The sequence below is a fragment of the Morone saxatilis genome, unplaced genomic scaffold (assembly GCF_004916995.1).
Source record: "Morone saxatilis isolate NCDOM2014 unplaced genomic scaffold, NCSU_SB_2.0 Contig3, whole genome shotgun sequence".
Taxonomy (NCBI): domain Eukaryota; kingdom Metazoa; phylum Chordata; class Actinopteri; family Moronidae; genus Morone; species Morone saxatilis.
Window position 1 is genome coordinate 12,687,686 of NW_023339873.1, and position 26,445 is coordinate 12,714,130.

A 26,445-nucleotide genomic window follows, 5' to 3' on the forward strand; every position below is an offset into this window, starting at 1 on the left:
ATAATAATAATAATAATTAAACCTCCCTATTCCCTATTTTCATGACTTTTCTGGAGATGAGAACCAATATTCTTAAACAAGACGGTGCAGGATCTGGAATATAATTAGTATGTGTTCATTAGTGTATAATCAGGCATGCTTGGAAGGTGAGCTTTTAAAGGACAAACTATGTAATTAAAATGAATGACTTACTGCACTAGACTATTACTTTACGCTTTGGAGACCTTTGTGTGCACAGATATGTTCCATTATTTGTGTTCCCTGATTCAAACCTGTAGAGGATGCCTTTGTTGTGCAGGAACATGAGAGCGGAGGTTATCTCTGCTGTGTAGAAACGTGCTCTTGGCTCTTCAAACTTCCTGGACTTCTGGATGTGGAACATAAGATCGCCACCATTCACAAACTCCATCACAAAGAAGAGACGGTCCTGCAGAAGGAAGCGAGGAGATGACATTCACACATGTGTGCACAAACCGCATTAGCCTCACAGACTCTCCCATGTTATTAAACAGGCCAAGAACCCATGACCATGGACCATGCTGAGATGGCTCCAAGGATACATGTCTGCTTCTCATAAATTTCACATGTCTGTCTAATGGATTCCTATAGAAATGACTGCAGTTGAAAGTCAGCGGGGCAAAAAAATACTGATCAAACCCATAAATCTTACTTTCTCATTACAGGATATGGTCGATATGTGATCTAGAAAATGACAGCTGGATAGAAAAAACACACTGCAGTAGAACGTGATGTTCACATCTGCCCATAAAGCTTCCTGAAGGAATCAGGACATTCAGCCTGAGCTGAGTCTGTTTAACTGCTCTGTGGTTTAGAGTGGTCTGGTATTCACCCAGAGATTAAAGGTATAAAGTTTAATAATAATGTGCTGCACAAGCAAAGCAGACACACTCTGTGTGTGGTCTAACTGTAACTCTGTGGGAATCTTTAAATTCACACTGGAAAAGTTTCTTGGTTGTACATTTCTGTTGGGTCTTATTGGGCTATACGTTTTAAAATGCTAGTCACACTCCGATATTATCTCAAAACCATTGTTCATGGTTTCAATTAAATTAAATTCTACAGAATTTCTTTCTACTGACATTGAAGTAACCACAGATGCCATTTCCTGGGGTGGTCATTTCAGATCCAATGAATGGCTGCCTCTGTTAAGTAATTCTAATTATTTTGCAAGGTTGCCTCCAAACCGCCGTAAAATTGAAGAGTAAGATGTTGGGAAACGCAAAACTAGATTTAATTTGCTGTTTAAAGATGAGCAGCTGATGATAAATTGCTGAATTGAAGCACAATTCTCCTGAGACGCACCATTTGCTAAAAGAAAAAAAATGGATGCTCACTTCTCCTCACCATAGGCGCAACATATCCCTGCCTTCTCATCCCCTCTGCCACTCTTTCCACACAAACTCACTTGCATTTTGAAAAATCACACTGTAAACAAGCTCAAAATTAGTACAAAATTACTAAAAGAGTAAGAAGGATTGTGTGTTTGTTTGCGGGTTCGAACAGGTCAGGGAGGCAGTGTCATTGAGTTAATTCTTCACTGCGTGCTCCTCTATCCTGATCCAAGGTGAAGTAGGTCAGTGGCGGTTCAAACAACAAAAGCAGATTAGAGGTTTCCTGTCTGCGCTTGAAAGAAGGGCTTTATCAGAACAGCCTCACTCACTCATTCCTCCTCTTCACGCTCCCTCAGGCTTAAGACTGAGAACCTGCTGCCACCTGCTGACCAATTTACACATTACAATGCTGTGGTCAAATGACACACTACGGTAAATTTAACTTTTTTGTTTGTTAGTATACAAACATCAATGCACTTAGCCATTTTTGCTGAAGAGGAAAGAGAAAACAATCAAACTGCACCTTTGGAATACCTCTACTGATTAAATGGTAAATGGACCTGTNNCTCTGAGCCACAGCCGCCCCCTGAATCACCCTGAACTGTGATAGCCCTTGACATGGAAAAATTTGGGAAGCCCTGACATGAACTACCAGTTGCTCCTGCCTAGTTCCAGACCTCTGAATCACCAGTCACATCATTGGAAATGGACTGTGATTGTAAAGTACCTTTCATGTCTTCCGACCACTCAAAGCTTTTACACTACATTTCACATTCATACATGGATGGCAAAAAAGGCCATCACAAACAGAAAGTTTGTGCATCCACATTCATCCACTGATGCACAGCATCGGGAGCAATTTGGGGTGCAGTATCTTGCTCAAGGATACTTCAACATGTGGCAGGAGGAGCCGGGGATCGAACCTTCCGGTTAGGGGACGACCCACTCTGCCTCTGCACCACAGCCACCCCCAATAAACTGCTCAAAGACAAAGCAAAATGTTCTCCAAAGATAAAATACGTATTTTTCTATTCGTTTGTTTCCTAGAGTTTTTTTTCACACCTTCATCTGCTATGACTTAATATTTTGCAGCCGTCAGTAGCTTCTTTTTTTATTTGTGCATTGTACTGTAGAACATCAGTGTACATCAACTGCAGTGTATTTATTTGTCATTTTTTTCCAGTATACTTCAACTTTTCCAATGGGATCACACTGCATACTCATAACCTGCCTATAATTAGTATGTAGTATGACATTTGGAAACAGATTAATAATATGCCACTCTTATGAATCCCATGGTATTTATTAAAATGTAAAATGTATTTTTTTTAATTGTATTTATATTAATTTATTGGTAAGCAAGGCTGTACTGAAAACTATTTTACATGAAGACTAACAAAGTACTGTAGTACAGAAATATTTAAGGGTGATTCAAGGTTTAAGTAACAGCACTTGTTTATGCCACAACTTTATCAGAAAACCTTTCTTCGGGAAGACAAGGGAGAAGGTATTTGGTTCCCATACAGTATAGGCCAACTGAACTCTGACACAAGTGCATGTGTGCACATCTGTACTGACCGGTGTCTGGAAGCAGCAGTACAACTGTGTGAGGTAGGGGTGACAGCGGGCCAGTGACAGCACCCTCTTTTCCGTCATGGTGCACTCCACATCATCATCCTGCAAAATGATGTCCTTCTTCAACACCTTGACCGCAAAAACCCGATCTTTGTTGTTTAGTTTCGCCAGCATCACCTGCACATACAACACACACAGAGTACGATAGATGAGAGATCACAGAATTGATTGGTTTATTTACTTAAGTAAATGTAGTCAGTGGTTATGGAAATGCTGACTAATGTGCTTTGTATTACAAAATTATTTGAAAATAGTTATTAAATATTCCATAATTAAACGCCTCTAGACCGTACCACAAAGACCTTCCTCTGTACTGTATATATTCCCACAATCGTCTTCCTGATTCTTCAACGTGGTTATCATTTCATTACACAGAGCATTTATCATTATCCTCTCTCATCATTCCCACCTTGCCAAAGCTTCCCTTGCCAAGGACTTGAAGGAACGTGAAGTCCGAGATGCCCAGGCGTGGGGTCTGCTGCTGACTTTCCGTACTTTCCCTCCTTTCAGAGGGCGCCCTCATCTGACCTACACTTTTGGCCTGTCAGTGAAAAAAAAAACAACAATCCTCAGGTCAGCCTAATTAAATTCTCATTTCAGTAAAATCATGAAACAGTCTTTTGACTCATTTTGGGAAATTTGTACCACTGAGTTGCGTTTAGCGATTCCTCCAGCCTGCAGACCCATCTCTGCGAGCTTATTGGCCAGTTCAACACTGTTGACCCCACAGTTGGGAGCGACATTGCCTCTGCAGCGGATGTGAACGTTCATTTTACAGACTGAAGAGAGAAACCACACAGACAGGAAAACTCAATAAAAGGAACATTTGAGATCCTGATTTATGAGAGACAAATGTTGACAAGGGTCTTACTTTTACAGTGCAGCCCCTGCCTGACTATTCCCCACAGCAGAGAGCCACAGTGGTCACAGAAGGTCGGCGACTTGTAGTTGTGGATGTTGAACTTGTGAGGGACGTTGATGCTAAAGCCTTGGTTTATGGGCTGCGGAGAGAAGACATACTGTAATCTAACCTCAATGCGTTGCAACACTGTGTTCAACCATACATATTCTAATGAATGAATAATGCCACATAGAGTGCACTGTGAAAAATGTTTACGTCCTAGTTTTGTCATAAGTGGACCTTGTTTCAGTTTATTGCTGCATTTGCTTCTCTCTGAAATCCCCAAGGAAGAGAAACTTGTAGTGCTCAGCAAAAACGTAGTAAAGCGGGGAAAGAACGACGAAGTGTAAATGCTAAAACAAGCACAAATGTATTTATAGAAAAATATGTAAATGCTAAAACAAGCACGTGTGTGGAAAAGTATGGCAGAATATAGTACAGTGTTCTGGCTCAGTGACCAGAACACAGAAACAGGAACCCGTACAGTCTGCTGATCACTGCAGGTGTTAATCAGAGGTGTGTGTGTGTAGTTATGTGAGAGTGTGTGGGAGGGGTCTGTCTAACATCTCTGCTATCTTCGGCACATCCTGTATTACAAAAGCTGCTTGAGTGCCTGAAACCTTCTGACACTTTGCGATTGATACTGATGCTGTTAGTAAACAGGCGGAGTGATTGTTGGGCTGATTAAAGTGTCTTACCTGTTCTTTTGTTGTCTTCTTCATGCGTGGACACACAGTGACAACCTGCTGGTGGCATCGCTTGTGAACCACACAGGTACACACTGAAAAAAAAAAAACAATCACTAGATGTTAAACTCGCGTCTTTCTGTTTAACTGTCTCAAAAGGCACAAAGAGAAAATAAAAGCGTGCTCACCTTGACACTGGTAGCCCTGCTTTCCAAAGACACCCCTATAAACAGACACAAGAGGCACAATGAGATCCAGTTTACAGTCCACACAGATACGTGCAAGAAGCAGTGATTCGCCCTTGCTCAACTTTCTTACCAGATGAACTCTTTGCAGTGAAAACAGAAGGTGGGTTGACGGAGGAAAGTAGACATGAATTTGTGCCCGTTGACCTGGTGGATCCTCCGTCTCACAGCCCCCTGCCGCTTCCTCGTAAACTGCTTGTAGGTCTTCTCTTTCAGTATGGCATCATCTGGCAGAAATAAACGAGAGAGTTTGTGTTTAAAGAAAAGGAGTGCAACAAAATCCATAAACTAATTCCTAGACCCAATACCAAAATAGCTTAGGTTTGAAAATATGTTAACATTTAGAACGGATCACTGTTATCACCTTGTGGGAATAAAAGCAGCTATAATCAATATTTCTATATTAACAATGACTATCACTTGGTGATAGTGATAGTACACTCTGTAGAGCTTTATTACATCTCTCAGCTCATCATTTTAGCAACCCACAACTTCACTGTTCTGCTTCACTCTCGTTGCTGGTAGCAGGTAGCCGCTTTCAGGACGAAGCAGCACTACCTGCTCAGCACTGAACAGCAGACAAATTTAGCAACTAGCTGATGAACACAGTGGAGCGTTTAGCAGCTACATACTTCCCGCAGGAGTTGGTGTAGAGCTAAAAATGAATGCTACCACTTGTTTCGTATTTGCTGGATGTGTAAATAAGCAAATGTTGGCTAACAAGGTCGCTGTGTCGACTTAAAAGGTGATAGTATGTCTGTGATGTGTTTACAGCCTGCTGTAAATTGCAGGTTTGAATAATGTGAATCCAGAAACAAAAACATTTTGTCTAAATTAACAACTGATAAATTGTTGATTAAATAAAAAAAGAAATGTCAGTAAATAGTAAAAATGTCCATCCAAATTTTCTAAATTGCTTTCTTTGTGCGACCAACAGATCAAAGAACAGACAAGCTTTTATGTAAAAGTGACTCGGGTGATTCAGACAAACACACAGTGCATTTCAAATTGATCGATAAATTCATTAATCCACAAATAGTTTCAGTCCTGTTTCCCAGAATGATTTTTTTAAATACTTGCCAATGCCCAGTTTAACATTCCCTGTTTGACTTGATGTTACTTACTACTAGACAATCGTTTAGCAAATTATTTGCCATAGCAAAAATAAGAAAGACAAAAAAAAAGGGGAAATTCATCAGTTCATTTTTCTCCTCTCCTTCTCGTCTCATCTGACCTTAACTGTGGCACGACAAAGATCCAAGACCTTCCCTCTTATGCCACAAGGAAGTTTTAGTTTTCTAAATGAATGACACTCGGGCCCACTTAATGTGGACGAATGAAACAGAAGACTGTTATTTAAAAGGGTTTAAAAAAGGATATACAGTAATTTACACATTATACTGTGTAAATTCATGTGCATATATTTTTACATCTGTGCACATTTGCGTGGTTAAGTATGTGTAGTGGAGCTACTTGTGGGGTGAAAACCACATATGTGTTACGGAAAAGTATATGCTGAGCCCCCGCCATCCCCTGCAAACAACAGATATATTTGTGGTATAAGTGTGAAAAGGGGGCTTTACAGTCAGACAGAACATATGCACAGCTTCTTTTCTCTGTGAAAGTTTAATGGACCATTTGTTGCATTGCACCGAATATTTGCCCCGATCAGAAAGATTTTTGTTTTTGTATTTATCGAGTTTAAAGAGCATATTGACTAAGGCAGGGCAACAATTTTATATTATATATTAATAATATTGCAATGCCAGTTTTTCCAAATTAGTACATTAAAACTAAGGGTATTGTCTGATGTAACACAAAGCAGTCCAGCTGTCCTCTGCATCAAATATTAATTTCATTAGTTTGTTATTTTGCACGCATGCCATATGATGATATTGTGTTAGTAATATCAAGCACACCATCCAGCCCTATTGTTAAGTGAAAAATGGCAGGAATGGTGTATTCACTGGCTATCACGTATGAGCTTGAAATTTGTTTTATATTTGGCAACTGACTCTTGTTGCAAGGTGTTGCTTTCAGTCCATCAAAAGGAAGGGACTTCCAGACACCAGCAGACGGTTAAGGTGAACATTTCAGAATGTTTTTGCCTTTCAGGTCACCAGTATTTCAGCAATAGTAACCTTTCGAATCAAGTGACTGAAATATCCATTTAAAAAGCAGAGGTTATCTCCAAAGTTTGGTGAGTAAATGATAATGTTTGTTAGGGGTTTCGTGACAGTATGGTGCTTTGCTGCAAAGCAAACATTCCAGTGGACTAGCAGAGGGCAAGAGGGGCGAAAAGAAAATAGGTCATATCTGAGCAGTATGCCAGGGGATTTTGGCAAAAAAGTTCAGAAAACGCTGGTAAACTTAAACATGAGAGGAAAACACTGAGAGAACCTGTAAATTAATCACATCAATCAAATAATATACACATATATTAAACTCCAATTACTAAAACAGCCAAAACACAGAGCTGAATTTAAGATGTCCCACTAGTTTCCAACAAAGGGAAAAGAAAATGAAAAAACTGCAATTCTCATTTAGTTTCATAAATAAATGAACCGTTAGTACGTTAGTATTTCATGAAGTTTAGCAGGCAGTGAGTTATGATGGTAGCAGATAAAAAAGGGGAACAGAAGGCAACTAATCACCAGCTAACCAGACTTCTGCTTCAAAAGCTCCTTCACTTCCGGCCTGTCTTTATTAAATGGCTCTCATTGGTTAAAAGATCATGTACATGTCTAAGCTACACTTGTCATTCATATTAACGTCCTCTGACATATGAACAAAGCAAACAAGCATACCTGGCACATACCAACCTATTCAAGTCACACCAACACACGCATGCACACCTATTTTCGGAACCTCTAATATTACACAGGTGTAAATGTCTCACAGATAATAGTTATTTAAAACAGTGTTCAGACTACGAAGACCAGACAGAGACCATTTCAGTTCACATATGGTTGGACCTGTTTTTCAAGACTACACTTAAAAGAAAAAAGGAGGAGAGATTTCAGAGCGATATTTAAGCTTGGGGGGAAAACACTGGGCAGCCTTACCGTCTGTGAAGGATCCAGTGAGTGAAATATGGACATAAACCTTGCCTTCTGGCTCCAAGTCCATCTGCAGACACACAAACACAAAAAGACAATTATATTTGTGCATACTCAAATATCTAGACAGAAACAGTACAGTACAGTACAGTAGACGGGTATCCAGATGCTACACAATTGTACAGGACCAATTTATTATTTTACAAAATCATCTATGTGTGTAACCCAAACTATATTAAACAAAAAGTAAATCAGAAATATGGCTTTTGAAACTATAATTGAAAGTTGTTTGTGCTTTTAGTTACAATAAGTGGGTTAAAAAAAGACGCACAAGATGTTAACTGACATTTGAGCATCAGCCTCAGCTCTGGTATATGTATATTTCTTTCGCATTCTTCAATGTGTATGTAATGTCGGAGGAATTCTGACAGCGTTAACAGAAAGACAAAAAATCAGGTCAGGCAGGTTGGGCTGGTTACAGAGGTTGTGGAGACCTGATGCTCAGCTGTGAGCTGTGAGTGATGATGACTTACAAATGTCCAAACGCGAACACATACAAACAACAGCAGATGGAACAAGGTACTTCCTGCAGCAACCACTGAATGGAAACATGGGTCACTGTACACTTAAATAATGATCTATTTATGTTACACATGCACCCTGCCTGGAAAATACTGTGACACATTCGGTGTCAACTGTGGCCACTCATTCGCTGCCTTTAGTGTAAAAGTTTCAGAAAGAGTTCATTTCACTTCATCTCAAAACATCTCCAGTTTTGTTTTTGGTTACCTGCTCATATCCTCTCAGTCTACAGTCTAGACAGAAAGTCTGACTTTTCCACTGCGAAGACTTCCTCTATGAGTATTATCTTTGGCATTTTCACCCTTGTTTACTCTGGTCAAGCTCTGGTTAAGAACTAAAAAGCTGCAATGCATTTCTGAAATTTCTTCTCCTATAATATAAGAAGCTCAGCTGTACAAAAGGAGTCTGATTCAAAGTCTGTCTATCTATATATACATCAAAAGTAGTATTGGTTGTTGTCAGATTCCCTCTTTGTGCTACTATCACTCTGCTGCAGCTCAGCAAAGAAAGGGAAGGAAAAAGAGGGAATTGTGTGTTAAAAAGACTGCAGTTTTGGAAGATAATCACAACACTATTTTCCGTGACTGCTATTAGATATCGACTACTGGATATTTGGCTTGACTCTATGTGTAATGTAATGTATTTTAGCAGAAAAGACGGCCACAGGTCAGAGTCGAACCCATGGTCGCTGTGGCAAGGACTCAGCCTTGGTGCGTGGGGGGGCCAGCTCTACCAGGTGAGCTAGCGGGGCGCCTCTGAGCTTCGTTTTAAGACAGACTTGAAAAAATTTGAATTTGTCCATTACGGGGAACAGATCTGAACTAAAATAGAAGTGCATGATGGCAGCATGATGGTGTAGTTTAAAAGCAGAACACTTATTGCTGTATAACAGAGGAAGTAGTTGTTTTTTTGTATTTTTTAACATAGGGGATGGGGCCCGTTTCACTTGAGCAGACTGTACACAGTGCTGGAAAATGTTGAGGGGCCATATTTAGCCCACTTTCAGTTTCAGTGCACCTCACGAGGAAGGACTTCAAGCATGAGAAACAACCCCACCACGACACATATATCGCTACTGATCATAGGAAAATGATTGTGAAATGTAATAGTTCAAAGAACTGAGTAACAAGTCAAAGATGTCACTATGTTGTGCCATATTATGTCAACAGGTGGGAGGCAAAGGAAACTGGCCTCATGTGTCTAAATGTCATGATGATTTTTTTAGATGGATGATGTCAGTCCTGACAATGACTTCACACTAAGTTAGAAGGAGTTGAGCAACTAAGAGACTCTGCTGAAGTTGACCTTATAGTATAGCACCAACCTTTCCACTCTCTGTGGGGTTTAAGTGCATCAAACTGGACTGTGTGCACAAAATGGGGTGAATGCACCGCAAAAAGGGGGAGGAGAGAAAGTACAGCATCTGTATAGTAGCCAACAGAGAGTGACTATTTTAACAGTAGGCCCTTGAGCACTGATCAGATGGTGGGAATGCTGTGATAAACAGTGGTGTGGGCGTGTGGAGGCTTGTGTCTCAGCCTGTCCTGCCTCATGTGTGAAACAAACCAGCCCAGCACTTCTGTGCAACAAAGCACAAAAAGTCTTCACAGTTCAGATCTAGCGGATAACGACTTCAGCTTGTGTATCAAAGTGAGAAAGCTCAGAGAACTTATTACTTCTTCTAAAACTGCAAACCGAGTGTCACTTTCATACCACTTCCCCCTCAATGCTCGGGGTCTCGCTGAAGATGAGGGCACTCATCCTGCTCAAACATGCATCAATACATACATTTTTGGTATTATACACATTTTAAATGCATGCATATAAATGATCTTCGGTTCAGTCAGTGATGGTTTGAGCATGAGTTATGTCTGCCTTTATCAAAGCGCAACACTTCTCAAACACCATGCATACATACATGTAAATGTGTGGTCTTGTGGCATTAGTCTCCAATGCACAGTGTTACGTAATCTAAATGCTTACATGTTGTTGCTTCACATTACTTTTTGGTGAAATGCTCAGGCCACTGAAGTTATTTACTACTAAAACACAAATTCTGAGTTTGCTTTCACAGGTTGTGAAAGTGTTTTTGCTGCATACTATAAACCCCCACTGGGTGATTTAACTCACTTTTTTTTTTTTTTTTTACACATTTTTAGAAAAGGTGCTTAATGGACAAAAGCTGTGTTGTCTATAGAAGAGAGACAATCGAGCATGTGAGGAGAGTGTTCTGGTACGTAGTCGATACCACCTCAGCCTGCTCCAGGCCCTGCGAGGGTTCAGGTTACACACACAGACACCTGCAGTGGCTTATAGTCCTAGAGGGATGAAAATTAGTCAGAGGAGGGAAACTCCGGTTTGAAGGCGACGCTTTCTTGTTTGTGTCTGAAAAGAGAATGAGACTAATCTGATACTACACTTAAGACATTTAATCTGAGCTTTGATGAGGTCCGTTTGTTTGCTTAATTATCAAGTGTGCATGAGACATATTGAAAACTAGGTTCCTTTACATCTAAATCAACCAAGTATGGTGAACTTTTCCCTTATGGCAACTTCTGGATGGGCACATGTGTGTGTGTGTGTGTGGGGGGGGGTTATCACCACACATTTGTTTGTACAGGCAGGTCGAATGCTGTGCAGGCTCAGGCAATGTGAGTTTGTTAGTGCACCCTGCAAGCATAAAATTAACACCTCGCCACAGCAGAGGTATTTGTGGTTTCATTTGCCAGTGATCACAGTCAGCTTCTAATCTGATCAGCACAAGATGTGAGAAGGTCTATGTCCAGCACATGGCCACACTGAGACATGGGCCTATATGTGTGAATATGTGAGGGTGCTGTTCTTCTAGTAAGTCTGTGCTTTAAGGTGCTGGATCTCTTATCAGAGAGCGGGAGGGGAAGGTTTAGTGCAGATGTTGTTGTTGTTGTTTTCAGGCAGAAAAACCGGCGAGTTACTGACAGTGACAGTGACAGATGTAGACAACATTGCTCCACGCTTTATGCTTTGTTTCTCTCAGATACTAATCAGCATGTCACAGCTCTCATGGAAAAAACTGCAATGTCCCTGTATGGGGGGAAGAGCACCTGTTATGTTACACAGGTAGTTTAAGGAACAATTTCTGGCTTTTGATGATGAGCTTTCTAATTCAAATGAGGCTATATTTTATTTTTAGGTTATTTGTTTTTCAGTGTTCTTCTAAAAGTAGAAATACTCATTTTTTAAGATTTGTTTAATCTCATTTGAGGATATAAGATTTGACACAAAAGGTCCCCGTACCAGGAAACAACCAAAAAGAATAATACAAATTATAATTGAAAAAGTCTATAAATTCCTGGTTGGCTTTCCAACAAGAAACACTTGAAACACAACTGTCGGTCACTTCAACTAAAGGCTCTAGTTTAAGGCCTCCTCTGACTCTTAGGCCCTATTTGATCATTCATCCATTAATCTATTGGTTTCTACAGACAGGACTAGAATACCTTTACTCAGGGTCCGCCAACACACAGCCTCAAGTTCACCGTCAATTATATACCAATAAAGTCAACAAAGACAGGACACTTTATTTCACCTCTTCTTTTTTTACATGTTGACATTGTGCTCACAGAGGACGCATTCATCAACAAAGTTGTTTATAATCAAATTAGCAGGTTTATTGAGTTTATTGAGACACAGAAAACCGGGGGCGGGGTTTGTTCTAGCATATAAACACAGGCTGGTATCTAGGTCTCTGGTAGGGCTGGGTGGCTTCATAACCAATGCACTGATACTATTAATATTAGTAGTAGTATCAAGGGGTTACCAGTATACGAGCCCACACGTTAGCTGAGTTCTGAACACATGCACACCTGTTGTTAGTGTAAGCACTACTTACTGTTGTGTGTTTTAATTTACAATTGGCATTTGTTATTCTACATTTACTTATTTATAATACTTTCTCTAATAGTTGAACCTTTATTCAGAGCTGGCCTGGTTGCATCAGAGTCCTTGTACACCTGTTTGCAGGTCCAGTTTCTTTTGTTTTAATGAGTGTGATGCATTCAGATCATAACTACACTGATAATACATTTAAAGAAAAACAAATACAGCTGTACTTACTCAGCACTGGAAACTATATTGTGTGGTATCTCTGGGTGTGGGTGTGCTGGGGTTATGGGTCAACTGGGACCCAACATAGGTTAATGGTCATGTTCACTGTTATGAGGAGTGTTGTTTACATAATTCCCCCCCTCACTTTGTACTCACCCAGCCCTCGAAAGTCTCTCCTGTGTTGGAGGTTTTGATGAGCTCCTCAAACTGCATAATGCAGTTGGCCACAAAGTCATCATATCCGATTGGAGTGTCGTGGAAAACTGCCATCTCGATCTGTTTCCCGTCGCTCACGTTGAGGCAGAACTCCTCGTTGTACGTCGGCGTGTTGGTTTTCTGTTTGGTGTGAGTTTGCCCAATTTTGTAGTCGTCCACTTTCACTACGATGTAAGGGTCCAGAGCCGGGGGGGCTTTGTTGAAGATGACGGAGTGGCGGAGGGAGAAGGTCGTGGGTTTCAGGTCCACAGCCTCACCGATCCGCAGCTTCAGATATCCGTTAAACTTCATTTTGTTTTAATCGAGCGAGTTCAACCTCTCAAAGTAAAAAAAAAAAAAAAAAAAGCAGTCAAAGCGAAAAATAAAACGAGATATATTTAAAAAAAATATCAACAAGGACTAAACACAGCGCTGTGATAATAAACTCATACTAATAATCTCTGGTTGTGTGTCAGCTGTTGCGCTCCGCTTCTTTCATCCCGTCCTCCCGCCTCACACACACTGTCAGCCCCGTGAAGCTGTCTCTGTGTCACCCTGCTGCAGAGAGCGTCAGTAAGAAGGAAGCCACAACACAGACATGCTGAGGAGGAGGCACAAGTTCCGCATAACTTAGACTACACACGCACGCACAAATATGTAGCACATAACCTCTCAACCTGTCACTGTTGGCTTCGTGTGTCACGTGGTTGAATTTGTAGTTTTTTTGTTTAGAAAGAGGAGTCTGGTACTATACTGACCATGATGCATCACTCTCTGTTCGCTGAAGGTGTTGTGGTGGCTCACCTGTTGTAAGGCTGTGGGGAAACAGCGCCCTCTGGTGGCAGTCATACTGAACGACAGGGCAATGACTGTAAGGACTTTTCTTTCTAAACCTGACTTATTAGAGAACACAACAATGTTTGTCTATAATTAAATATATGAATACATGCATGAATAAAATAAATTAACTGAAATGCATGAATTAATTTCACAAAAATGGCTGATGGTGGGTAATGAGGGCTGTAATTTAAATTAACTTCTAGAATATAATAAATGGATTTAGTGTTTCTCCCCCCAACTTGATCAGGAAGTGAGAAACCATACAGTATTAACTGTTTATGGATTACCACCATACATAACTGCATTATTACCAAAGTCAAAGACCAAAGGCAACACAAAAGCTGTTTTTATTAATGACTTGTTGGTGAACTACAAAGCATTGATACATAATTGATTAACAACCCTTAATAAATACCATATACCAGATTTTCTGTTGTATCTCAGAACAGTTTGTTTACTATCATGTACAGTCATATTTCTGTCAGCTCCTGGATGGTGCAACTGAAATAAAAATATGTGTCGATGCAGTCTGTTGAACAGCATCTGTTATAATAACAGTGTTCAGCAACAGTTGACAAAACAGCATCTCCTCAAGGTCCATTTAGTGGCTGACAGATGGGACTTCTCATCCATGTAGGAAATTAAAGGGTAAATGAAACTTAAAGGGGTACGCCAGTGATGTAATAATGTAGGCTACTTCCATTATGTTGGGGGACTAAAAAAAAGACAAAAACTCAGTCACTGTTTAGGATCCAATTCTCAACAGGATTTTCATCAGTGCAGGCTAGTGTTGCGAAACCAGTCTGTGGCTAATCACAAATTTAGAATGGTTTTGATTTGCACTGACATGATGAGTCAAATTAATAAATTAGTCAATCATAAGAAAATTAACAGTTTAAGTCATTTATCAAGCAGAAATACTGAACATTAGTTATTTTCAGTTTCTTACATGTGAGGATTTTCTGCATCTGTAGGTTCTGTCATTGTAAGTTGAATATCTGTCAGACAAAACAAGCAGCAGCAAGCAACAGACCAAAGGATTTATTGATGAATTGGGAAAAAAAAGCAAACGCAGCAAAGCAAAATTCCAGTTGCTGACGGAAAATAAATCCTGAGGTGAAAGTAAAAGACAGATATTTCAAATTGATTAATTCCCTTCTGTCTTCCCAGTACTATCCCTTTCTCTTTTCTACTTTAAATGCCTTTCTCTCTCTCTCTCTCTCTCTGAGGGTGCTGTGCCTGCTCCATCCATAAATGCCATGATCAAAGTCTCCACTTTATTGGTGTTAGACTTGACCTCTCAACCCACTCTGCCAAATGTCAGCGCTCCACATCTCTCTGCTCCAGCTGTTATAAATAAAGAACCTGGGTCCCAGCTCTTACACATCCCTGGGATAGAGACTGTCTTGTAAACAACGTCTCAGACATGACCTTACTGAGCAAGCAGAGAAGGTCGTAATGATGAAGCAGGCAGATAGCAGATTGCCTCGGTGCAGGAGCGTGAATGCACTCACAGCCATCAGCAGCAGCTAGCTTTGTATTCTCTGTCGGACCTGATGAGTTAAAGTGAAACCTTGTGCACCTGAAATGTATGCTGCAGATCAGGCTGTTTGTTCACTCAACACTTTAGAGTCGAGGTATTTTAATGGTATTTTTACAATATGGTCATAAGTCACGAGTAGTGAGTGTACCACTGAAGCTCCATTTGAGTATTAAGATATTTAAATATTAAGATATTTTTAGTTTCAAATTATCCAGCAGAGGGCAGAATAAGACTACTAGATTATGTTTTTCTCCTCACCTTCCACCCTCCTCTTCCTCCCTGCTTGCCTCTCTCTTATGATAAAGCAACTTTAAAAATCCCTTTTTTTAACCACGGAGCCAGACCTGGCATTTTTATGGTCCAGGATGATTTGTTTTGCTTCTTTGTTCTACCTGCAATCCCCCTCTCTTTTTCTCCTCAGCTCTGTCAGCTCAGTGGCTCTTTGCCCCGCTTCCTTTCCTACTCATTCCAGCCTAACTTTCTCTCTGCAAGTGGTCATAGTGTCATGGCCAAATTTTGAATTATGCACCCATGAGAGAAGTCTGCAACTTCACATGACTCTAGACAGCTAACTGAGCACACAGACTTCATGTATACATGTACACACACTGACACGTGCACACCTTAGACACGCATGCAGGCACGAATGCATATAATACTTCTGATGTATCTCCTCAATATGCCAAAGATTTTATTGCACACAAGCAGAAGGCCAGCTATCAAAAGCCTCCCATATATCAGAGCAGACTGATTCTGTGTATACGACTTAATTTCAGCCACCTGTAGAGTTTCCACGTTCACTTCATAGTCTATGCTCCAATTTATGTCCGTGTAACCCAGGACAGCTCAATCCTCTGGCTCCCTGCCCAGGTACACCCTATAGCTGCAGCTAATGAACCATAGCATTGGTGCCAAACGGGGCAGTAGGGAAAGGAAAGTATGGCCCAGATATGGCGAACCCCATACCCAACTGTTTTGACCTCGGTGAGAGAAATCCTGCGGGGCCCGTATACACCCCCACCAGGCCTCCACAGAACTAACCCCCATTCTAAAGTCACAAGACCCCAACCTCTCCTCAGGTATAGAAACCTACAGGCTCAACCAAGCCACACATGCAAACACACACACATCACTGGGGCTCTCCGGTGTGGAAGCAGAGGCACTCCATAAATCACACCTGTAAAAGCTGATTTGGCACTAAATGTGCTTTATTCACAAGTGGTGTTTACTGCCAGTGCTCTACCACAGGAAAACATGACTTACGATGGCACTATTCTGAAGAATTTTACCACAATGTTGTGAGAAGGTGTTTTGGTGTGTCATATTGAGCTCATGCTTTTTATTATTAAAGACATTTATTAGAAAATGAGGGGAGATTGGACCCATGATTCTCTTCTTTTAACAGCTGATTAGTTGAAAATCAAAGAAGATAAAGTGTTTTTTGAAAAGCATGGGAAAAAAGAAGAGGAGAGAGGGATAAACATGAAGAGCGGTGCTGTGAAAAGTGTAGGAATGTAACTGTGAGAGTGGTCAGAGTTGTGTTGGACAGTGAAGCAGCGTGTAGAGGGAGGTGGTGGTGGTGGTGGTGGTGGTGGGGGCTCTGTCACAGCCCCTCCAGTGTAATTGGCTCCAGATGTGAGGCAGCATGGCCCCTGCGCCAGCAAGGCGTCAGGGCCGCATTAAGAGCTCAGCCCAGGGCTGATGGGATCGCAGAGAGACAAGCTCACCCCTACTCACCACCCCAAAAATACAGACTGAGCTCCATACTGCGCTGCTGACCACTGGGCCTCCATGAATACCCTTCCTACCCCCCAACCCCTGCTTATCATGTGCCAAAATAACATAGCACTGCAATACATTTTAAAACATCTTTATTTACCAAAGAGTTGTTTCACTTTGACAATATAAAATCTGTCTTGGTGACAATGGTGACTGCGATCTTGGAGTCAAGTCGGTTTTATCATTGTGTTGCTGCTACTGTGTTTGCCCTGATTGTGGAATGACAGGTGATGAGTCTGTCAGGCATTTTTTGCCTTGGACACTGTTTCAAGAGTCTCTATTCTGGTGAAGAAGGTGTAAGACGCATTGGTTAGTACAAAGCAGAAGCAGATGACACTGTCAGGACACATGATGTCACACATAAAGACCGCTAAAGATAAGCACAGCCTGTTGAGCTTTTGTTACAGGAAATAATGATCTATGCTTCCTGTTACAAACAATTGCCTCACACTTTGTTGGCTGATAGTGTCCTAGTCTATACTTTACCCTGTTGGCCTTTTATCAATATGATTTTACAAAAAGCATGAATACATTTGAGTGTAAAAAGAGTCAACTCTATCATGGCCAGAACATCTGCTGTCTGAAAAGAGTCCTCAGAGTGAGGAATGCTCTTACTGTGACACAAAGAGCATGTTTTCTGATAGAGCGTGGAAATTGATTAAAAGCAGAAAAGCAGCAGGGAGTGATGGTAGACGGAGGGAACGGAGAGACTGGAGGGACAGAAAACAAAATTAGATGGAGAGCACTTCATCAGTGATGACACTTGCGTATCGATGGCATTTGCTGAGTTGCAGTCCGCCACCATGACTAAGAAGGAAAACCACTCATCATGCCAACCAGCATTAAAAGGCTTATGTGAAAAGACCCTTGAAGACACCTTTCAGCCAGGAATGCCGGTTGAACGAGATCATGCGGGTAAACAGAAAGCAGATGTGGATGTTCTCAGATTTGCTGCAGTTTCTGACATCCACTACCTGTAATGGCACGTTCATCTGATGTTGTTGTAACACAAACAGGAAGAGGAAGTGGAATTCTGCATTGGCTCCGCTTTCTGCCAGTAGTAATTTGTAGAGGATTGCAATTACCTCACCACAAAGTCATACTGAACAATTTAGATGCACATGATCTAATCCAGTTGTTCCAGTTGTTTTTTTTGTCCAGATGTAACCCCACAGCACAGTCAGATACACACCAAATTCAAAATATTTTCCTATTAATGGAGTTTTTTCATATAGTTGAACTGTAAATGTTAATTTAGGCTGGTCAGGTTTACATTCATGTTACCTCTTGGAGGACAGAAGCCATTTGTCCATTAGCCAACAATTATACTGGTTGTTTATTACTTGTAGCTAGTTCACAATTTCAAATGTTTATCCTTTACTTTATTTTTCCTCCATACCTGTAGTACTAATGTATGTCACTTATATTATTTTGTTGTGCTGATATTTTTAGTTTGATTAAAGGACCTGTGTGTAGGATTTAGTGGCCATCCGAGTTGGCGAGATCGAAACTAACGACACTGCTCGTTACTGTTTTGGTGGGTTTTTTGGGGTTTTTTTTGGCGGGGGGGGTCTTTTAAAATTCATCCAAATTGCTAGTTCAAATTGCTCCTTTAATTGATAGTGACAGCTGAAGAGTGACAGGAAAGGGGGGAGAGAGAGAGGGGATGACACACAAAGGGCCACAGGGCGGAGTCGAACCCATGGTCACTGCGGTAAGGACTTCGCCCCTGCTTGTGTCTGCATTTGACAACCTTGGAAGAACAGGCTGTGAAATGTGTATGAGCAACTACAGTGGCCATGAAAGAAATGTGAAAGGACCTATCTACAGCCAGTATTTGTTTGTCCGGTCTGGGCTACTGTAGAAACATGGTGGTTCAACATGGTGGTCTCCATAAAAGGCAACCTGTTGCGTCTGTAGATAAAAACAGCTCATTCTAAGGTAACGGAAATACAACGATTCCTATATTAATTTGATTAAACACTAATTAATATTATGTTCCATTTCTGCCCATAGTAGTAGTAGTTACACACTGGATCTTTAAATTGAGTATAATTGAATGAATTGTTGTAATCCCGTGCAACTGCAGTCAGAAGTACACCTAGGATTCATATAACCCTAGTTGGAAATCACTGACCTAATCCATGAAGGTTAGGTGCAATAAGATGTCTCACTGTGTCAAAGGTCAAAGTTGTGACATTGGGATCAGACCCAGCTGTTAAAAAAATCCTGATCTCTAACAACAGAAAATAATTTTCAAAGAACACAGCCGACACCTCTTAAAACAATACGAGAGGAGAGGCTGCCAACAGGGGATTAATTTCAGCCCACCATCCTTTCTCCGCCTCATTCCATCCTTTAACCCTGGGAGATGGTGTTGTCATACTGCTGGACATGGGCCCAGGGAGTGAGTGAGTTTAACTAAACAAAAACACTCCCACCCCTGGCTGAGGACACTGCCCCAGTCAGACCTCCATAAAAACAGTTCTGGTCTGTGTTAACGTGCATGTTTCCAACACATGATAAAACTTGGAGAAAATTGGAGCATCTGGTTATCTCTTCCTAGTTAGGCTTTCATAAACCAAGAGAGGAATGTCAAAGAAACGAGGAGGAACTAGACTGCTGTGAACACAGTCTGACACTAGGTGGTAATCTTGTGTTGCAAGTGGGTTTCGCTCTGTGGTCCCCATAGGAACCAATGTATAGGAGTCAGAAGCTGTTTTAATTCCTTAAAGAGCTTGTGTTTCAACAGGAATGGTGACAGACGGTTGATGGTGGTCGATGGAAGTGCTAAACTACTATATATTACGTCACACTCCCCTCCCCCAAGTACATTTATTCAAAAGGTACTTGGACTTTCTTGACCTTGGATGTTTCCATTTTATGCTACAGTATACTCTATTCCACTACATTTCAGAGGTAAATATTCAGCTTTTTACTGGACTACATTTATATGACAGCATATGTTTCAGATTTTACATTTAAAAACATTCTGTGTGATAACCTTATAAAATACAATGCACTGCTAAAGATCACATTGCAGATTCCTACCTAAGAGTCATTTCCACTCTAACTACTAAGATAGTTAATAAATAAATAAATAAAATAAATAAAATAAATAAATAAAAAAAATTCATATAAATTTGTGTAGCTCTCCATTAATCATCTCATGACCCTTCAGATTTAGCTTTTGGCTCGTTGAAGGGGGTTGGGAACCAGCGAACCAGTGAACTACAGGAACATGCTACTTACAGTGTTAACAATCTAACAATATCATGTATAATAAATACAGCCGTCACAGGGGACATTCTTCTGCAGAAAAGTTCTGCAGAAGAATGTTCTGATATTTTGTACATTTTGCTTATAATATTTCTGTACTTTAACTTAAGTAAGAGTGAATTCAGGGCTTATAATGGAGTATTTTCTGCATTGTTGGATTGGTACTTTTACTTAAGTAAAGGCACTGAATCCTTCCACCTCTACTGACTACCAGATATATTCAGTGTTGAGAGTAGTTGTGGTACACTTTCTTATGGGAGTGTCCTTCGGAGTGGAGGATGGAGGTCAGGGATATTTCCTGCACTGGGGAACCTCCCTTGAGGGGGTGTGAATAGCGGGCAGCCACTGCTTTCTGCAGGGACGGTGGGGCTGCTCTGCCTAATTCCTTCGATTAAAAGCAGCAGTTGGGTGGCTGTAGGGTTCCAGAGGCAGCATGAAGACAATCTAAACAGCATCATGATTAGAAACGTACCGAGCATGTGGCTTTTATTAGCTACAGGCTGAACCCACGGTACAACACAGAGGAGCAGGTCTCAGCGTCAATACTGTGCCTGCCAATCAAACACACATCTACAAATGTGACATGTTAGACTGATGAGCTTTCCATAACACCGATAAAGACATTTTAGTGGATAAATGAGCAAACTGATATTTCAGTACATAAACAATTTCCCTTTTATTAAATGCCAGTAATTAGAAGAATACAATTATATTATTTTACATTATAACCACATGAAGTACATTGTAATTAACTGGTCCAAACAAAAACCCATTAGTTTAAAAATCTCTGTCCCAACTTTTCAGTTTTTGTCACATTCATTAAAGCTTTAAAGAACACGAGTAGCAGCAGAAACACCCGAGGTTTGGACTGTAAGTGGTGTGGCAAATCAATACGTGGCTTAAACAATGAAAACAAGCTTGAAAGAAAAAGACAAAACCAATTAAAGCCTGCAGCGTTGCCCCGGGACTCGCACGTCGCACGCAACCTCGGGCGTGCTGCGGCGCGTCACGTGCCGTCGTAACACGTGCGGACCACAACATGAAAATTCACGTTATCAGATCAAAGTCGCTAATGCAAGGCGCTTACTTCCCTGTTGCCAAGTAGGTGGCCGCTATCACTAATATCTGAATATTGTCATGTAGAGACGTGTTCAGGGCGGGACTGTTTATCCAAAATGTCTGAAGTTTTCATTTGAGATTGGACCATGTACACTGACAGGTTGTGAGGACGTGTTCATGGTACTGAGATATGAGTACTATCTGTTTTATGGCCAATCCGGCCAGAATTCGACAACGTTGTGCCATGGTGACGCGGTTAAAAACGTAGCAGTCACAAATAGGCACAACTTTTGATCCACCAATGTGTCTAGATTGCAGTGATGGAATTTGAAGCTCAATCTGATAAAATCCTTGTAGGAGGAGTTAGTTAGAAACACAAGCCCTTAAAGCCCGGAAAATGGCATGCAAGCAAGTTGTCAGATTCGATTCAACCTGGCCAAAACTTTGACGACACGCCACCGGACCACGGCCCTTGCAATGTACGTGCACAAATAGCACAAGCTATTTAACATTCAGCCAAGGATACTTTGATTGTACTGACCATTTTGAAGCCAGATCTGATGAATTCCCGCTAGGAGGAGTTTGTTCAAAATACAACACAGAAAAAATCACAGAAAATGACCAAAAAATTCAAAATGGCTGACTTTGATGCCATAAAAATTTACAGGAAGTGCTAATTTTATAACATGCTTATTTTTTGAAATATCAAAATTCTTCAAATACTTTTTTTGCCAGGACGGTCCCCAGATGCTACGTGAAAAATTTTGTGGGAATCGGACAAAGCATGTAGGAGAAACACGAAAAAGTAGTTTATGGACATTTTCGCTCTAGCCGAAAAACTATTTAGGCGGAAGTGGGCCGCTGGCCTATATTAGGGAGATTCAGCTCCATTCACCCGAACCCCGCGTGGATATAGAAGGTTTTTTGGAAATGTGTGACAAACTAATGCAGAAGTTATCCAGCCTAAACGCACTTTTTATGATAGTAGCGCCACCTAGTGGCCAACCTGAAAGCGACACATAGAATATAAAATTTTTCGCCAGGCCTGACCACTTTGCCAAATAAAATTGAGTTTTCGTATATGTTCAGGGGGGCAAAAACGCAGTCGAAGTCGCTAAAAATAATAATAAGAAACAGCAGTTTCAATAGGGACCTCCAGCGGTCGCTGGCTCTGTCCCTAATAAAGTGAATAAAATACATGGCTATAAATCAGGGAATGAAAATTAGTAATTGTGTAAGTAAAACTGTGAAAATGTGTCATAAAGAAAATAGAAAAAAGAAGTAAACCTGACACAATTTTCAAATACCAGCAGATATACATAAGGTGCACGATCATCTATACAGAAGAATTCAAAGTTTTATAAAAGTTAAACAATAAAAAAAAAGATGTAAAATGAACTTACGGTAATTGACAACTTGCTTGACCCTTTATTTTATTGTTATGTTTTGCAGTAAGCCTCGTCTATTTTTGTTCAAGGCAGAATAAAAAAAAACAGATTTTCCTGAAAAAGTCTAAAAGTCTGCATGTAGGAAAGATGTGTAAAAGGGAGTAGAAAGTCCCCGTTTTCTTTCGGTTGGTATGTGCTGGGTTTGGTTTTGTGAGTTAGAAAGTACAGAAAAAGAAACACTAGTCTAGTGTTGAGAAGAACTTTACCATAAATAATCTGCCTGAGGTGATGCTGATTAGCATCTGTCTGTTCCCTTCCTTTATCCAGTATTCAGTTTCTTTGGCACGCTTTTCCCTTTCTTTGCTCTTGTGCTTAATGTGGGGCCCAGAGAGGGTTAAGACTCCTGCACCCATGTGATGACAATGACAGAGAAGCTGATGAGTCCCATAATCAAACCAAAGACCACGAGAAGTAAAGCCTAGGGACGCAAGGAGCACAAACATCACAGTTACCATTATTACCTTAAAAAAACAGTTGGTAGTAGTTGGTAAGTAAAATGAGCTCAAAATGTTTCTGTTTGAGCTTAACAGTATTTCATATATTTGTGTAGTTACCCCAATGGAGTCAAATGATCTGAGGGATCGGTTGCTGATCTTGAGGTAGAAAATGCCAGGGAAAACAAACAACAGGCAGCTGGATGTTGTCGATCCTGGGAAAGAAACAGGAAATTCACTGGAAGTGCACAGACAACATACTATATGTCTGATAAAAGCAGCTTCATAAACTGTTTGAGCAGGGCTGCACCATTAATTATGTATAAGCAGATACTGTGATTTTAGCCACCGCGATCAATAATTGTGGAATATTGACATCTTGGCTGCTTTTAATGTCTGCTGTAGCTGAAAACAGATCATAATATTTAAAGTCACAGTTAAGTGACCGTACAGCGTCTGTACAATTAGAAAAAAAACTTATAATTTACAAAGACCATAATATCTAGCAAAACAAAGCAAAGCAAAAACACATACCCACTACGCCAAACACATTTCTGATATCAGGCACAAAGATGGCCATCAGCAGCACCACACCCAGGATGCTTAGAGTTGCAATGATGTGAATCAGCCAGGAGAAGGGACGTCCTCCAAACAGCAGCAAGATCACAGCCTTACGGGCCTGCAGCATACACACAAACAAAGCTCATTTGAACCAAACATACTCACACAAGATGTACTGTGTTAGTGATTCTGACCAAATGTCTGGAAAGAGAAAGAAGGGAACTGGAGTGGTGTTGTTTGGACTGGAAAGAAGAACTTGTCAGTAGTATTTTAAGGATTTCTTTTTCCAGTTGCAAAACAGAAACTTAGCAAATGTAGACGTACATTTAATTCGAAATTCAGCATTATAAATACATATAAATCCACACACAAATAGCACTTAAGGAGAAAATCACCTATATTAAAATCATTAATAAAAATGTTTTTTAAAAAGTGATAAAAAACTAAAAAAAGGGACATGACTCTTGGGTAATTTTTGCTTGTGTTGAAAGAATATTCTGCCGTCAGTGTACTCACAGGGAAGTGAATAAGGGGCACAGTCAGCAACACAGAGAGTAGGATGGCCAATCGAACAGTCATCACCATGATGTCTCGAGGCATATAGATGTCGTAACCAAGCAGCAGCTCAGAGTTCACATGAGCTATGAGGAGACAAAAATAAAATGAGAGTACAATGCCTACAGATATGACATTTACAAAAAAGTGTGTCACTGTAGGCTTACCATAGAAGGTGAGATAGCCAAACAATGCAGAAATTAGATAAAGCAGAAAGCTGAGGCTAATACTGATATTTGTAACATTCTGCATCCTGCTCTTGGTCGGTCTGAAAGACACAAGGACACATTCACTGAGTTTACGCAACTGATGAACAATAGATTCACTGAGTATAATTACACATTAAGAGCGAATATAAAAGTGAGACACGACAGTGCTGACCGGTCCAGTTCGCAGTAGATCGGCAGGATAGCTGTGTGGCACAGGAAGGAAAAGGCCATGGTGGGGATGGCATAGGCACTCTGAAACACACATCAGTCAGAGCACAGCCGTCATTAACAAATTATCAGCTTACACTGTTACACAGGAGTGAAGGGGCAGGTGGGTCAAGGTATGGTTTGTGTAGCAGTAATTAGCATCTGGGCTGCAGAGTGTGAGGATGTTCAGGTGTGAACAGAATAGGTTTAGTCAGTGGAGGAAAATATATATTATAGGTATTCTGTGAGTGTTGGATCTTCTCACAAAAAATGTACTTAGTGTAATTCTAACATATGGCCGAATGTGAGTAAGTAAACATAAGTGTGAGTGACAGCTGAATAGCGTCCTCGAGTTATTTGCATATAGTGTGTGTGACTTGTCACCAAAGTCAAACAACTGCAGCGGACCCACTTTCAACAACTCCTCACTTGCCACCTAACAGGTTGTGCATGTGCAGCGTAGAGAAAAAGGCTGGATTAATACACGTACCTTACTGGAGATGACAAAGAGCTTGGGTGTACATTCTGAGTCAGAGGAATTTGATATCTGGAGAAACAAGGAGAGAAGAGGGAGGCGTGTTATTTCTGAGAGGAGATGACTTCTGCAGTGCAGCTGCAAATGGGAGAAACATAAAGCTGGATTTCATTGCCTGGCTTTGGAGCTAAAAGGAAAACAACCATCTAAGTAAACCATGCCAGGTCTGAAGCTATACTATGGTCTGTGTAATTCCAAAAGGCCAGGGGTCATTTCCAGACTGATGCAAGGTCATCTGAACTTCCTTCCCCTCAGGACAGGCACCGTTCACCATACACAGCTCTCTGCAGCATTCTCTGGTCCTCATCAGCAAGAGTCGACACAATCAGTACATTCAGTCTCTAGGGTTTTCCCCATAATCCTGTGGCCGTGACCGTCTGGCGCAGACTACCTACATCAGACTCACGGTATCTTATGTACTCGTGTTTGTGTGCACGCAGACAAGAATAGAAGGATACTGAGGTTGTTGTTGTTACCTGGAAGGTACCAGAAAGGGTAGTCACATTGTGAGGCAGTGGGCAAGGGATGGACCATTTCTTGACCACAATCTGGAGAGGAGACAACACAACATGTCAGCAACAAAAAAGATGAAAAATGTATGATTTTGAAGGGGTGTGTTAAAGCTCACCACAACTGCAAAGTACAGCATGAAGAAAAAGGCAATACTACTGGTATAGCCCAGGAAGCCTGGAGGGGTTAGAGACAGATCTGGTGAGAATCAACAATTCAAACATTCAGTCAGAGCAGCAGATTAGGATGCTACTTGATCTACCTACTTACCGATTTTAGGCAATATTGACAGAGGTAGAACAACACATAGTGTGACTAGGATCAGAAGCAACCTGCCATCTTCATACCAGGGATTTCTGGAAAACAAGTGGACATGAATTATTAAAAAGGCCAAAGCTGAATCAAGCTGCATTTCCCATCATCTCCCTGGTCCTGCAGTGCATGTCATGGATAGCAGAGATGAATCTTCAACACCTTAAAAAAGGGCCGTCTCTGGAAATTTGTCTCCATTTTGTGCTCAAATACAGAGCGACAGATTCATCATGTGGTACGAATTAAGGGCTTTAGCTCTCGCAAACCATAACAATTATGTAATTCACATGCAAACGTTGTGTCGCTCCGTCATTTGAGACCACATTTCACTTGCCGGGTTTTTGGAGAGGGGGAATAATATTTTCCTTTGCTGAGGGATAGCCTTGGCGGTTTATTCGGGATTGGGGAGCTTGTGGAGAAGGAAGGGAGGGGG

At 40.9% G+C, this 26,445-nt stretch overlaps 2 protein-coding genes across 3 annotated transcripts in view; both read right to left on the reverse strand.

The window, feature by feature from the left end:
- Positions 1-13,376, reverse strand: part of prkcha (protein kinase C, eta, a) — a 22,858-nt gene extending 9,482 nt beyond the window's left edge. Inside the window, exons 1-10 of the mRNA XM_035674692.1 lie at positions 12,703-13,376; positions 7,885-7,948; positions 4,893-5,046; positions 4,763-4,797; positions 4,587-4,669; positions 3,859-3,988; positions 3,633-3,766; positions 3,397-3,528; positions 2,931-3,104; positions 273-427 (exon numbers count right to left, since the gene is read on the reverse strand). Coding sequence (XP_035530585.1) covers positions 273-427; positions 2,931-3,104; positions 3,397-3,528; positions 3,633-3,766; positions 3,859-3,988; positions 4,587-4,669; positions 4,763-4,797; positions 4,893-5,046; positions 7,885-7,948; positions 12,703-13,053 — 1,412 coding nt within the window. The 5' untranslated portion in view covers positions 13,054-13,376. The remainder of the gene's footprint in view (positions 1-272; positions 428-2,930; positions 3,105-3,396; positions 3,529-3,632; positions 3,767-3,858; positions 3,989-4,586; positions 4,670-4,762; positions 4,798-4,892; positions 5,047-7,884; positions 7,949-12,702) is intronic.
- An 8,816-nt stretch (positions 13,377-22,192) lies between these two features.
- slc38a6 (solute carrier family 38 member 6) overlaps positions 22,193-26,445 on the reverse strand; it is an 11,415-nt gene continuing 7,162 nt past the window's right edge. The window contains exons 7-16 of one of the 2 annotated variants that reach the window (XM_035674742.1): positions 25,971-26,056; positions 25,819-25,877; positions 25,667-25,738; positions 25,146-25,202; positions 24,621-24,700; positions 24,407-24,507; positions 24,201-24,325; positions 23,658-23,802; positions 23,244-23,338; positions 22,193-23,107 (exon numbers count right to left, since the gene is read on the reverse strand). In XM_035674742.1, the coding sequence (XP_035530635.1) occupies positions 23,024-23,107; positions 23,244-23,338; positions 23,658-23,802; positions 24,201-24,325; positions 24,407-24,507; positions 24,621-24,700; positions 25,146-25,202; positions 25,667-25,738; positions 25,819-25,877; positions 25,971-26,056 (904 nt within the window). In that variant the 3' untranslated portion in view covers positions 22,193-23,023. Of the gene's footprint in view, positions 23,108-23,243; positions 23,339-23,657; positions 23,886-24,200; positions 24,326-24,406; positions 24,508-24,620; positions 24,701-25,145; positions 25,203-25,666; positions 25,739-25,818; positions 25,878-25,970; positions 26,057-26,445 lie in introns of those variants that run through there. The other variant, XM_035674743.1, reaches the window with a different exon arrangement.